The sequence below is a fragment of the Melitaea cinxia genome, chromosome 26 (assembly GCF_905220565.1).
Source record: "Melitaea cinxia chromosome 26, ilMelCinx1.1, whole genome shotgun sequence".
Classification (NCBI taxonomy): Eukaryota; Metazoa; Arthropoda; class Insecta; order Lepidoptera; family Nymphalidae; genus Melitaea; species Melitaea cinxia.
In genome coordinates this window covers 10,909,038-10,924,188 of record NC_059419.1, presented here as the reverse complement: position 1 = coordinate 10,924,188, position 15,151 = coordinate 10,909,038, and the positions used below count along the sequence as shown (strand labels likewise).

At 35.0% G+C, this 15,151-nt stretch overlaps 1 protein-coding gene across 1 annotated transcript in view; it reads left to right on the top strand.

Moving 5' to 3' along the window:
• LOC123666477 (apolipophorins) overlaps positions 1–15,151 on the top strand; it is a 47,294-nt gene that overhangs the window by 20,903 nt on the left and 11,240 nt on the right. Inside the window, exons 25-48 of the mRNA XM_045600567.1 lie at positions 2,190–2,349; positions 2,801–3,025; positions 3,145–3,320; positions 3,688–3,796; positions 4,182–4,338; positions 4,620–4,789; positions 5,331–5,476; positions 5,886–6,140; positions 6,443–6,584; positions 6,878–7,022; positions 7,326–7,517; positions 7,653–7,891; positions 8,227–8,325; positions 8,432–8,485; positions 8,768–8,933; positions 9,656–9,837; positions 10,160–10,359; positions 10,815–10,944; positions 11,333–11,504; positions 12,151–12,269; positions 12,586–12,714; positions 13,367–13,517; positions 14,130–14,294; positions 14,718–14,923. Coding sequence (XP_045456523.1) covers positions 2,190–2,349; positions 2,801–3,025; positions 3,145–3,320; positions 3,688–3,796; positions 4,182–4,338; positions 4,620–4,789; positions 5,331–5,476; positions 5,886–6,140; positions 6,443–6,584; positions 6,878–7,022; positions 7,326–7,517; positions 7,653–7,891; positions 8,227–8,325; positions 8,432–8,485; positions 8,768–8,933; positions 9,656–9,837; positions 10,160–10,359; positions 10,815–10,944; positions 11,333–11,504; positions 12,151–12,269; positions 12,586–12,714; positions 13,367–13,517; positions 14,130–14,294; positions 14,718–14,923 — 3,889 coding nt within the window. The remainder of the gene's footprint in view (positions 1–2,189; positions 2,350–2,800; positions 3,026–3,144; positions 3,321–3,687; positions 3,797–4,181; positions 4,339–4,619; positions 4,790–5,330; positions 5,477–5,885; positions 6,141–6,442; positions 6,585–6,877; positions 7,023–7,325; positions 7,518–7,652; positions 7,892–8,226; positions 8,326–8,431; positions 8,486–8,767; positions 8,934–9,655; positions 9,838–10,159; positions 10,360–10,814; positions 10,945–11,332; positions 11,505–12,150; positions 12,270–12,585; positions 12,715–13,366; positions 13,518–14,129; positions 14,295–14,717; positions 14,924–15,151) is intronic.

Below are 15,151 nucleotides of genomic sequence, written 5' to 3'. Positions count from 1 at the left end.
CTACGATATGGAACCTTATCTGTACGGCACAAGGATACTTAACAATTATATTAATCACTTGCAAAGTTTATGTAAAAACTCGACTAAAAGTATACATTGTAACATAATATTACAACAGCTGATCCACGAAATCAATGAGCTCAAGTACAACGACCGCATATTACTAAGTCAGCATTTTGATAATCGTAAGCGCAAGCGCCGAGGCCTTGTCAATGGTGTCGGTTACATCGCGAATACATTGTTCGGCGTCTTAGACGAGCGTTTTGCGTCTCAGTATGAAAAAGACATTAATTTAATTCGAGTCAATCAAAACCATCTAGCACAGCTGTGGAAAAATCAAACATCGATTATAGAAGCGGAAAATAACGTTTTAAAAAGGATAGAATCCACAATGGAAAGACAGTACAAGACTTTTAATCAACACCTTAACAACTTAGAAAAGGAGTCATATGATATTAAGACGGACATAGAAAATACTAATGACTTCATCATGTCCAGCATCATAGCTAACAATGTCCTGGCAAATTTGCGTAATATTCAAGATACTCTTCTGGATACCATTACTAACCTTCAACATTTTAATGTGCATCTTTTGTCACCTATTCAGATGGAAAACGAACTAAGTATCATATCCAGCCAGATAACAAAGGATTTGTCATTACCGTTAGATAACCTCCGAAATAATTTATCCAACTTATACAGGATTTTAAAGGTCAAAGCTAGAATGACGAAACAATATTTCATTTTTGAGATCCAAATACCTCTTACAAGTAGAGACGACTACGAAATCTACAATGCCATACCTCTCTATCACCAAATCGCTAACTCATCACGTACTATGGTTAATCTTCTCCCAATATCTGATCACATAGCAATAAATTTAAAGAAAGATACCTTCATACCGGTAACTGAGAATGACTTTAAGAACTGTATAGAATAGAACGATAATATTTTATCAAATTATCTTTGCCAAATTCAAACGCCCGTCTACGAGAGACAGACGGACGAGAACCTTTGTATAAAAAGTAAACAAACGAACAGCTGTGAAATCATAACTAGCGCGTGTCAAACTACATGGAAAAAGCTTACTAAGTTAAACACATATCTAATTAATTGTTGCGGGCAATGTACCTTTCGTTTCATATGTCGAGATCGGGTTACCGTCGAACAGGTGACGGGAATTAATATTATAATTCTCGGTACCGACTGCATCATTCGGGGAAATACGCTAGTGATAACGCCTCATAAAATAATGACTAATGAGTTAAATATCGAGCCGGTAATCTTTGCACCAGAGATCGCACCCGTCAATAGCATCATCAATATATCCATTCCTATCCACACGATGAATATATCGGACGGTTTCGGACAAGATATCGATAACATCGAAAACAACATAAAGCAGCTAAAGTCGGCTCCGGACAGCCTAGAAAATGAATCCAATAGCCTGAGCTATCATGACGTCCATCACTACGTCGCCATCTACTGCCTGGCGGCCGCAGGGCTGGCGGTTGCGGGCGGCGCGTGGGTGCGCGCGGCCTGCAGACGCGCACGAGCCGCGCGACCGTCTCCGAGCAGTGATCAACAGGACACTACTGTACATTGTGTGTGTTCGAAAAATCTAAAGTGTACAAGTGTGAGTGAAAAAGCAGAGCAAAGTGATTACAGTGTCAGTGTTCTCGGTCAAGACATTCCAAATCAGACTAATCGATCGGTTCATAAAAACACTTCGCCTGTTTTATTAAAGTGTAATTTTAGGCGTAGTCGCTAACTAAAAATTGTCGGGTCCATTTTGTAAATTAGCCGTTAAGATTTTATGTCGGTTTCATCCTTGTTTTAGTTTAGCTCACATCATCCATACCTCACTCATCTTCTCGCCCGGGAGCATGTACGGTTCAGCCGTACATACCTATCGCCCGATCAGCAGTTTACGTTAGTTGCACGATTCATTAGCAAAATACATCAGTTCACGTTCACATATCATCATCGTACAGCGCGTTCGTGAGCTCATTCCTAGCAATTAAATATTAGCAAATATATTTATATTTTAACTTTTATTTTTATATCTTTTATATATCATAATCAGCAGCAGCAAGTCAGGTGTAACATACAGAGAGCCTAATCCACCTCGCTGCTCCACTACGGGTTTATTTATACGAATAAAAACTGTAATAATCAACAATTTCCAGGAACAAATTGGACTACGCAGGTAAAGGAATAGAATTAAACGTACACAAGGACGGTGCCGTTGCTGACGCCGGCAAGGGACACTACAGCGCAGAGCTGGTGTTGCCCGATGGGCGCTGCATAAACATCAAAGTTGATCGAGAACTTTCTATTAAGAACAACGTAAGTTATACACAACGTCGCACACTCTTTCAGGCGCTATTTTACATAGTATCTGACATTTAAATAACTTATTAAATGTGAAGAAACCACCAATTTAGAATGTAGATTCTAATGAAAATGGTCGACAAAAATTCAACAATGTTTAATTTTGACCTTTGTGTGATAAATATATATTAGTCTTGTAACCTTAGTTTACTTACGTTTTACACTCAACTTTACTTTTACCAATAGAACCGTTTGTGTACAATTTAATCAAATTCTTGACTTCTTCTTCTTGCTTGCGAATTGTTTTTTCTGACTACTATTTTAGATAAATAAAAACAACATTAGACAGTCAATTAATTTTCGTTTTTTTTTTTTCAATAATACGTCCAGTTGAAAATCTTGCATCATAATTATATCATCCTAATAAAATAAGGATTGTATATCTAAATCTAAAATTCTCCTTTAGGTATACAATGGTCACGCTGAGGCTGTATTTTCCGAGTCTGCTAAGCGTGGTGGACCAGCATCTACGATCACTTACAAGTCCAAACTGTCCAATACTGACTTCAACAATGCAATCATTGACTACGATGGTCAGATTGAACTGCATCTCAAGGACGGAAAGAATCTCCTTAACACTATCACCTTCAAGAACACTCTTAATGGAGACAAGTCTGATTTAATTTTCAAGGTTTGTTTAATTATTTTTTAATTGCCATAAAGAACAATAGTAAAAACGCCATATTTTCCTATATACTAATATTATACAATATATTATACAGTAGTTGCAACTAATATTAATAATTGCAGAGCGAAATCAGCGGTAACTTGCTGCCAAAGAAAGCTATTATCGACGCTAGCGCGTCTTACACCGACGTGAAACGTACAAACGACAAGTACAGATTGAAAGCAAGCTATGGAGATGACCTCGCCACGGAAATCGTTGGAGATTTACAGATGTACTGGCCTGAAAAGGGAGAAAAGAAGTAAGTAAAATAAATAAAAAAACAAACCTTACTACGTCATAATGAAAAATCTAATAACTTTGCGTGTCGGCACAATGGTCACAAGAACTGGCTGATGCGTTAAGAGTCGAGGATTGATCCTTTTCGAAGATAAATATTTAAATGGGCCATACAGAGGCTTAGCCTGGTCTGCTTATTGATGATTGTGCTTTTTTTTGTTTCCGGGCTAAGTATTCATGTTATCTCCATCGAGTATGAAACGATTATTATTTTTTATATATATAAAGACAGTATATGTAAAAATACTTAGGTTGTATAAGCTATGTAATTGACCTGATGAGACATAAAATATTCCTACTAAACAAATATTTTTGCAATTCCCTTATAGATTCTTAGAGGACTACACGATGACTATCCGTCTGCCCTTCGACAAAGCCCACGACATCAAATATGTGGGCACTAACATGTATTTGGAGCCGGAAAATGGTGCCACTGAGGTAGGCAAAATAGCTAATTACGACCATAACCAAAAATGCTAGTTGGATTTCAATTTCGAGCCTCAAAAATTTTTCATTAAAGTGTATTATTATATATATTTCACTATATTTTACTAAAGTGTAAAATAGAAGGATAATAGGATAATAATAGGAAGGTGATGAAGTCAATGAAGGACAACTAAATAAACAAGAAATTCTAAGTAATACATGTCCCCCCTCCTATCTCTCTTAATCTCATGTTAATATCTTTCCTTGAATAAAAATAAAATTCTCTTTATTTAAACATATTTTGTGCATAGATAGATTAATCAGGGAGATGATTTGAATTTCCTTTCAAAAAAAATTATACAAAACTACTATTGCTAAAACTAATTTTTTTTTCTAGATCACCGTCATCCAATCATTCCAAATCAACAGTGACCTGTACAAGTTCGAATCAAACGGAAAGTACGATGACAAAAAGGGTAACACCAAGGCGAAAGTTATTGTTCCCCACGTCGACCCCATCATCGTCGACTCCAGCTACACCGTTGATATTTCCAGTAAGTATTTTATACATTTGTACTGTAATTAAAGAAACGTTGATGTTTTTTAGAAATAACTAAATTAAAACTTCTAATTTTTTATTCCCCCAAAAAACATTTTATATAATTATTTTAGAAAATTAAATGTACCTATTATGTCAAGTTGTAACAAGATATAAAATTAACACCAATAGCCATTTAAAATATTAAATAATATTTCAAAATTGATATATATCATGATAGATGTTGAAAAATCTAAAGTTGGTAAAATTAATTCATATTTATTTATAATTTAATAGAGGAAAAATCATCGGGTCAATTCGACGTGAAGGCTCAATATGGTAAAGGCAAAGTGACGACCATGTCTTTGGAAGGAGTTTCGTCAGACAAGGACGTGAACTTCAAGATTGTGACAAACAGTCCTCACAGTGAGCGCATCAAGAAATTCGAACTTGAATTCAATGCTAAGGTATATAAAAGTGTAATTTTTTCATTGCCTTTTGCATTTATTCCTAATGTGGTTTATTATGGTAATATAAAATTTAGTCTGTCCTGAAAATTCAATTTTGTCAAAATCTAATAAAGCTGCATATTAAGTAATACAACATTGTTTGTCAAAATGGCATAAAAAGAAGTATAACTTATATAACAGTAGTGTAGCTTAGTCTGAAAAAAATTCGAAAAGTGGACCTTTGGATTTAAAATATGTAATAGGTCTGTATACTGCTGGCTTTGAAATACACAGGCCGAAGATGGGCAGCGGCGTCTTCGGTGCGACAAAACCAGTACTGCAGTTACCAACCCGCCTGCCCAGCGTGGTGACTATGGGCAAAACACATGAGTTCACGCTATTTTTGACGTAAACTTATGGAGGTCTATGTCCAGCAGTGGACTGTATAGGCTGTAATGATGATGATGATGATGATGATGATGATGATGATGTAATAGGTCAAAAAACTTCATAAATTATATACACTTAAAATAAACCACATATTCTTTTATTTCTCTAGAACCCATCCCCTGACACATACAACGGGGTGCTCTCTGCATCGGCTGACTCTCGCGTGTACCGCTCAGACCTACTCATAGTACAGTCTGCTTCACAACCTGTATTCGACTTTAAGTACACCAGCCCTTTATCACCCAAGACTACCAGGTATATCACACAAGACTTTCATATTTAGAATGTACCTTACATAAGCTATAAGCTGCATTATGCTGCTTATTGACTTAAATAAATTTGATTATATTAACGATGGCAACTATCAGCGTGATAAATGAAAAGGAAATGATGGTACCTCATCCTCTATTCTACTTTAACCTATCCATGAGACAATTAGTTTAAGTTTATTCAAATTACAATGGAACCACAAGAAATACATTACTTTTCACGTACCAAACATTTCATAATTATACAATAACGCTATTATAACAAATGAACAAGTTTTGGCATTTCCTGTCACAATCTTGTAAGCATCCCTCTGCCGACCAAAAGCCATTTTTCCTGAAAAAGAGAACCTTTGAATTTAAAATAAGATCATCACTAACTATGACCATATTTTCAGACTGTTCTTCAAAGGCCTCTCCCTCCGCTCAACCCAAGGTCGTATGGAAGTGAAAGTAGAGAACTTTAGGAATTTCGACCTTGACTCAAATGTTGAAGTGAACTTCGAAAAGGACTTCTACATTAAGAGTCAGACCAACGCTGAAAGCATGGGACTTAAGAATTACCAAATTGACATCTCAAGCAAAGACGCTGGAAGCGGCAAACGACTCGAATTCAACGCTGTCAACGATGGAAAGAACGTGCTAAGTGGAAGGTAATTATTTCCTAAGTCTATTATTATTAAATATGGTTGACCTTCTTTATAGTTCTACAATTTAAAAAATTAGAGTAAATTTAAAAATTACCAAGTCTCTTTTTATCATTTGCTTTCATTTATCTTTAAGAAACGACTTATATATTCCTTATGATACTTATAAACCATATTAGATAATCTTTTTAGTAATAAGCATTATTATTGCTTGGAAAACTCCTTTTCTATTTAGAATAAAGATTAAAATTTATTCAGCCATGCGGGTAGATTTGTTTTAGCTTTACCTAACGTTTGTGTCTTTTCAGCACATCGTTCATCAGCAAACAAGAGGGACCAAAAACGATCATTGAAGGTTCTGGAACGCTGAAAATCAAAGATGAGCAGAAGCCCGCTAACTTCAAGTACATTCGCACCATCCTCACTGAGGGTAATGAACAAGGTGTTGAGGTAAGAACAGATCTTCGTACAAAATTTTTAAAACATCTTGCTTGGGATAGATACAATCATAAACGAATGTGACTGTGTTAAAATATATTAAATTAATAGTTTACGTATTTTAGTTACTTTGGGTAGAAAAGTATTCAAAATATATTATAATTCATATTAGTTTGAAATTTCAAGTTTATAATTTGTTATTGTGTCAAAAGGTTTTTTTTGGTTCGCTAACTGCAAATTTCTTTCGAAAAATTTGAGTATTCTTCCTGAATTATATCCATATTCATTCTTTTAATATTGTTCAGACATTTATGAACGTCGCTTTCGGAGAACGCAACCATGTAGCCGAGTCGCGTATCACCAACCTCGAATACAAAGCCTCGTACGTTTACTGCGAGGAGAAGAAACAATGCGCTCACGCGGAAATCTACTCCAAATTCGTCACCAACAGTAAGTATTTGAATTCTTATAAGTAAGTCGAAGATAAATAATTCTACAAAGTTCTCACTTACAAATTAATGATATTCCGTTAGTCAATAAGTGGTAATGTAACAGACGCTTTTTTTCATTTCCTTAAGGTTTAGTGTCGACTAAATATTAAATTTGATTTAGTTTAACCTTTGGCTACTTACTAGCTAGCTTTATTCTTTTTCGATAATGTAGTCATGTACTTTAGTTGTTAGATTACTTTACTTTATTTAATTTGATATAAAATAACTCGAAATAAAACAATTTCCCCATTCCCTAACCCAGAACCAGGAATACTTCAGCACCAATTCAACGTGGGAGTAGACTTGCGCAAGTTGGGTCTGGCAACCGAGTTCGGTCTACAGGTTGCTAACGAGTTCTCGGAGAAGAAACTACCGCAGTACGAACTCAACCTGCACATTAACAAAGACAGCGAAAAGGTCCACCTACACGTTTACAACCAACCGGAAGACGGAAGTAAGTATAACTAGCAGATTTAGAAAATTATTGTATAATTGTTTACTAAACAGACGTTGTTCGAACTTTCGTGCTTTCAAATATCGTTACGTTTTCAAATCTGAAATTTATTTCCAAATTCGTCTAACTTTCCAGAACTCCCAGCGGGTATCGTCCTAACACTGCCTCAAAGGGTCCTCGCTGCTGAATCTCTCATCCAGTACCCAACTGGTAAAGCTCTGCCCTTCCCCATCCGTGGAGAACTGAACCTTTACCCCGACAAGAAACGTCCTCAGACGAAGACCGGATTCAGATTCAACTTTGACGTTTCTGGAAACGAGAGGCAAGGAGAGGCCGAAGCTTTGTTTGCATTCAGTCACCCGAAAATTGGCAAGGTTAGTTATGAATAAGAATATATACCATAAAAATGTAGATAAGAAATCCCATAATGGCTGGTAATTGAGATATAAGATGCTTCAATATTTACTTCTTCGAATCGTACGAAGGGAATATTATAAATTCAGTAGGAACAGTTTATTGATGGTTGTATTTAAAGACTGACACCATTAGAGAAAATATTTTTCCTAATGTCTAACTTTTCGTCAAACACTATCCAATCCTTTCGTCATCCAAGGTCCTTGGATCACAAAAGTTTTATTTCAGACGAAAAATTTCTTGTAGAAACTTTACACTAAATTGGCTTAGTACTAATATTCTTTTTTTCTAATAGGAAGCGACTGTCAAATTCCACGGATCTCTGAAGAGGCCCAATGAAAACACCCTCAAGATCGAATCATCTGGAGTCATCTCACACTCTAGTCTCGGACAGGTAAGTTACATTATATTACTTTAAAATGCCTGAAAATATTAATTCTAGACTAAGAAATCAAGAGCAAATAACTTCTATTTATTATAATAACTAATACTTGTTTTAGGACCGTGAAACTAAATTCTTCTTGGAAGTCAACCCCGTTCACATCAACTTAGTGGTAAGTAAATTTTAAAATTTTATAAAAAAAAATCACTTTTTAATTGCAAAATATTTTTCGCGCGTAAAGCTTATCAGACTAATTAATTAGTTTTTTATTTTATTTTATTTTACTGATGATGGGGTGTCCGATTTTTTACATAGTAACGAGGTGAAAGATTTGAGAAAAATAGCAAAAATGGCTAACAAATGAAAACATAAGAAATAAGACAACAGTTTGTACCAAGAAGGAAATATTCATCTTCATTCCAAATAACAATAATCAATATTTTTATTCCAACAGATCGACACACCGTTAGTGAAGATCATTGACTTGGAAGGATCAGCAACACTGAAGGACAACTTACAGCAAGGAGACCTCAAGTTCAGTCTGCTCCAGGGCAAGCCGGTCGTGGTGTACGCTGTTATCAAGGACTACCAATACTACGAGTTTACTACTGGATACAGTGGTAAGTGACTTTATGGACATAAAGTTAGCCGTGTTTGTTGTTAACATTCTGTGAATTTTGATTTATCTAATACATAAAATTCTCGTGTCGCGGTGTTTGTAGTTAAACTCCTCCGAAACAGCTTGACCGATTGTCATGAAATTTTGTGTGCATTTCGGGTAGGTCTGAGAATCGAACAACATCTATTTTTCATACCCCTAAGTTATAAAGGGGGGGAGTGGATTGAGAAGGTTTATATTTTATAATATATGGCAAAACAACGTTTGCGGGATCAGCTACTATTGTGTAATAAACCTGTTTTTAAATTCGAATTAAGTAATTATGATCGCATAAATAGTAAGCTTGATATTATTAAGAAATTAAAATCATTAAAGTAATCTCCTTAACTTTGAAAATTGGAGATCTTTATCAAAATATTTAACATAATTACTTAAGTATATACTATGAACCTACGAACAAAAACAATCGGTGTTAACTAACATGTAATACTTGAGACATTTTATAGAAGAATTGCCAATACAAAAAAAAAAAATATTTACAATGGAGTTAATTTGTATTTCCACATTATTTAAAACAATTCGGGAACAAATGTGTATGTTTTCTTTAACTGACTTATTTCGACATGAAACTACTGATTTTTTCTTTAAGCGTCGACTTCTCCTTATTGCCATTATAAAAAGGTATAACTTCAAACTAAATATTTTAAACAATAATCGTTTCAGATGAGTCAGAACGCAAGTTATCAGTTATCGGTCACTTGAACCCCGAGAAACGCGTCGACGTCTCCGTAGACATCTCACTCGGAGGACAGAAGAAGAACATCGGTCGAGCGGCAATTTTCGTTGAGAACAACCTTGTTAAGACCGACTATGGTGTTTCCAAGGACAATTTCCATTATTTCGTGGTAAGAATAATTAAGATATTTTAAGTTTTTGTGGATTTACAGTTGATCTATCGTTTTTAAAAAACCCTTATAAAACACTCAGTGGATCTGATTTGTTTTTACTAGTAGACAAAATCAAACTAAATTAAAAAGCTTACTAATACTTCTAGAAGTAAATCAGTTTAGTTGGTGAGTCTTAATCGTCGTATAAGACATGTGGAAGAATTATACAGAGAAAAATGAACGTATTGTTAAGAATAAAGCCATACCAAATTATCAAAGAAATCTACAATTGAGTCTTATATATTTTGCGAAACTTATTATAATATTCATTTATTTCCAGAACGCTTTAAGGAAAGACCTGGACACTCTCCAATCACGTATCAAGGAACTTGGTACAAAGAGCAGCAACGAATTCAAACAAGTTCTGAGGCGAGTCGAACCAACTTACAAGAAACTCGCAGAGGCTTACAAGGATGATATTGAAAAACTCTTGGAAGAAATTTCTAATGACAAGTCTTTGAAGGAGGTCTCTGAAGCTCTGTAAGTCAATTGTTATAAGTTATAAAATAGTCAATTACTGAAAATTGTATCAAATTCCAAAAGAACATTAAAGTTAAGAAATACAATTTTTATCCAAGTAAAAATATGAATAAATCATTTTTTTTCGTTTTATTTAAGCTAGAGTTGTTAAACTATGGCATATCGCAACGTTTACATTGCTTGTTGCGGTAGCGGTTTTAAGTTCGATTCCCTCTCATGGCAAATATTTGTATATCGAAAAAAGAATTTTGTTCTTGTCCAGACCAGAGACATTTGTCTTGAAAATGTTTCCGGACCTCCGACGCAAGAGATCCGGATCAACGATTACTGAGAGTCAAAGAGATTAAAATATTTGTTATTGTGAAAACGCTGTAGCTAAAGCCCTAGTGATGGTTTGAAAAATATTTAAAGTGATGTAAATCTACCACTCTTACCGAATTTATTTTGTCTTTAAGGCACACTGTCGCCCAAGCAGTTGCTAAGATGATCGACGATGTCATCCACGTGTTGAAACCTTTAGCAGAAAGGATTACTGAGACAATCACAGACTTGGCAAACAAAGTTCACGACATGTACGAACAGAAGGTATATATTGTTATTGAATAGTTATGTCTACACTGGTTAAGATATATCCAAAAGTAATTTTGGATATATCTTAACCAGTGTAGTTTAAAAGTCTTCCAATTTTTGTACTAACCACATTGTCTTAAATTGCATTTGAAACAGCTTATTAATATTGTTCTGCTGGGTAAAAGCTTTTATTTCTAAAAAGCATAAATTTAGTGACCTGATAATATTTTTCAATAGATTTTTCGTCACGTCTAAGCTGTTGACGATGTTCTCAAGTAAATTTAGTATTTGAAACTATAGATTAGAACTTTTGTAGAGTATTCTCTTAATCTATCTACTAAACTATTTCGACTTACCTGTACATTACGAAATTACCTTTAAATAACTCAAATATAATTCACAGATCGAACCAAGCCTTAAGCAACTCTATGATAACATAGCAGCTGTCGTGAGGGAATACACAGACGTTATTATCGACATCGCAGCACATTTCTCAGCCCTCGTCATGGACTTCTTCGAGAAACACAAGCCTGAACTACAGGAACTGACCAATATATTCACTGAGATCTTCAAAGGTAAGATAAAACTATCATATGCTTAAAATAGAACTCAGGATGTTAGCATCTGGTCAATATATTTTATTCTGAATATCTGATAGCTTTACGTAACAATAAATATAAAAATATTTGATAATCAAATTTACTTGATGAATATTCAAAAAGATTTAGCGAAACATTATTATCATTTATAACTATTTAAATGTTAATAAAATTGTAAGCACGATTAACTAATAACGACATACACACAGTGTACCAGCTAAATGTTAACATTAAAAATCAGTTACAATCAACTTCACTAATTATTGAATTTATCTTTATGTAATAGATAAATTGGCTAAGTAATGAAGTCTAAACTTTGCTGAGAATTTGACTGTAAATCACAAACTCATTGTTAAGTATAAACTAGTTAAACACAAACTCTACATCATTACCTTAACTTAAGAATATTCACTAGTACATTCTTGATCCGAACGGCCAAAGAATGGAACCCTTTACCAGCGTCTGTGTTTCCGGAAAACTACAACCTGGCAATCTTTGATTCGCGAGTGAATAGGTTACTTCTAGGTAATCGTGGTCCATCTTAGATCGCATTTTCACTTATCATCAGGTGAAATAGTGGTCAAACGCAAGCCTATCATTGTATAAAAAAAAATTGTTACAGATCTGACTCGTATCGTGGTGGCTCAGCTCAAGGAATGGCGCGTAAAGTCCTCACAGTTCTTCTCGGAAGTAATGGCACAGATCAAAGAATTGCCTATCATCGGATTAATTAAGGAGAAGGTACCTAATAATGAAATTGTATTTCTTAATAACCTTGAACTGAAAATTGACAATGTTTTTACATTGTTGATAAATGCTCCAAGTGAATTCAAAGAAATTCCTGCTTTTAAAAAATATTACTAATTTTTCATATCTCAATATTCAATTATATTTAGGGGCGAGACTTAAAAAAGTAAACATTCCACTAAATATGTAAAAAATGTAAATCACAAACAAATTGTCAATTATAACATAATACGCAACGACAAAAAAATTCAATATGGAAAAAATATATCTCCTGTATCAAAAAGCTGATTCAATATTTTTTTTTCTATAGTGGTCAGAGCTGGCAATTCCAGAACAGTTCTATGGATTGGTACAAGAAGCGATTGTCTCCCTACGTAACGTCCTTCCTACTGAAGAATCGAAGGCCTTCTTGGACGCCCTCAACAGATACGTGCAAAAGGTATACACATTTAAACCTGGATGTACGAATTAGAATTTGAAAATTCCATCTGTTTTAAATTAAAAAAAAACAGATGTGAAGAAAATCAAAGTATATTTCCAGCACACTTAATAAGAACTATCTGGCTTAAAAATTAAATTACACGTATTTGATCTGATCTGTTGATTGTGCTGTGTGGTTACGGCACTAAAGAATTTAGCCACCCCCTCTCTTCCCGTGGGTGTCGTAAGAGGCGACTAAGGGATAACAAGGGTCCACAACCATCTTGGAACTTAAGAAGCCGACCGATGGCGGGATAACCATCCAACTGCTGGCTTTGAAATACACAGACCGAAGACGGGCAGCAGCGTCTTCGGTGCGACAAAGCCAGCCCTGCGGTCACCAACCCGCCTGCCCAGCGTGGTGACTATGGGCAAAACACATGAGTTCACGTTATTTTTGACGTAAACTTGTGGAGGCCTATGTCCAGCAGTGGACTGTATAGGTTGTAATGATGATGATGATGACGTATTTGATTTAACAATATCAAATTCTTAAACAGTCTGCTAAAAATGCTAGTAGAAAGTCTTCCTTTAGTGTACTGTATCACAAATATGCAATAAGTATAATAGTAATAAGTAACTAATGAACAATAACTAAATGCTTATAACAGAAAGCCCATCAACAAAAGTTCGACGAGCAAGCGGAACTGAAGTTGGTGTTCGAGAAGCTGATTTCAGCCGTCACGTCACTTGTTAAGTTCGTTCGTGAACGCATAGACTTCGATCTACCCTCACCTGTCTTCACAGGCGTAAGTTTCATACTGTATACCACATTCCACACAGTCGTCTAACGAAGCCGTCTAGAGAGGGCAATCGTGGGCTGTGGAGGACATAAAAGGCTAACATTACACAAAACATTGAAATATCGCAATATCAGACAATGCATTAGCCATTTTGTGCATCTATACGATACGATTCTGCTTGTCGTCAAACATCAAAGACGCTGGACGACTGTATTTATTAGTACACTGTGCTACAAACATACGTACAGACTATGGAAATCCAAAAAAATACCTAAAATTTCTACGATCTTCAAAGTTTTATTGAGTTATCTGGCGAAGTTTACATACGACTACAGTCTGATATTATAATGCTTTTTGGTTTATTAGTATTTTTATCAATATGCTGTTCCTTATACTAACATATTCGACTTTTTTTGTACCAAAAAGCAGTTTTTTCCTTAAAAACAGAATGGTTGACATAGAATGGTAGAACAGCATTATCTTTAAATCTTTATCTATAGCGTTACAAAATTCTCATAACATCGGGAGTTATTTTATAGTAAAAGATTCAAATATTATATTGAGTTAAGTGAAACAAATCTTAAGTTTATTGTATGATTTGTTTTTCAAAAACATTGTTCTATTCAACAGGCTTCTCTCCCCGGATTCTCTCCTATCTCTTTGCCATCGTTCAGGGGATCAGTCGCCTTCAGCTTCATCACGCAGCTTATCAATGGAGACTTCCCTGACTCTCTAACCTTCATTAGGACCTACAGACCACGCAGTTTGAACCCACTGAACGATATCCCCCCTAGATGTGAGTAGATCTTTCTGTTGTGATAACATAAATATTTATATTATTAATAAATTTTTCATTCAAATTTCTGTAAGTCTTTCTAAGTATACAGTAATAATTTGATGAATAAAAACGAACCTATAGGGCAAAGTTCAGTTGACTACATAATATCTTATAAACAATGAGAACACATACAGACAATTCGATGACTTAATAGGATGAGGATAGGAAAAGCAATATGCCCTATATGCCCTATTCTTAACTTAACCAACACCGCAAGTTTCTTTTCTGGTGTTTTATTTACAGATTAATAAACCCACTTCCATAAAAACAAAAAACGCAAAAGTATTTTTATTTATTGGTTCTGTTTTTACCAATTGCAAAAACTATTCCAAGTTTTTTTCCACAAAATACAAAACCCTTTAACTGATTTCGTCATACCAGTGCGCGCGGTGGTTGTAAACGGTCAGCACATCTTCACCTTCGACGGTCGCCACTTGACCTTCCCGGGCTCGTGCCGCTACGTCCTGGCTCACGACCACGTCGACAGGAACTTCACTCTCGTGATCCAACTCGCCGCCGGAAGCCCCAAGGCTCTGATTCTGGAGGACAAGAGTGGCATCACCATCGAGCTCAAGGACAACGGACAGGTACTTTCTACTAATTAATCTTCTAGTACCTTGTTTTAATTTGTGATTATCGAAATGTAAATGTCATCTAATTCTATATAAACTTTTCAGAAAATTTAAGCTAGCTGCACATATTTGAGTTTATGTCTTAGACTTATAAATTAGTTCAAACGAATAAAGCTCTTTTAATTTTACGTTCATCTTAAAATTATTTCATTTTGTCATATTAATTTTCATTCATATTTTCGG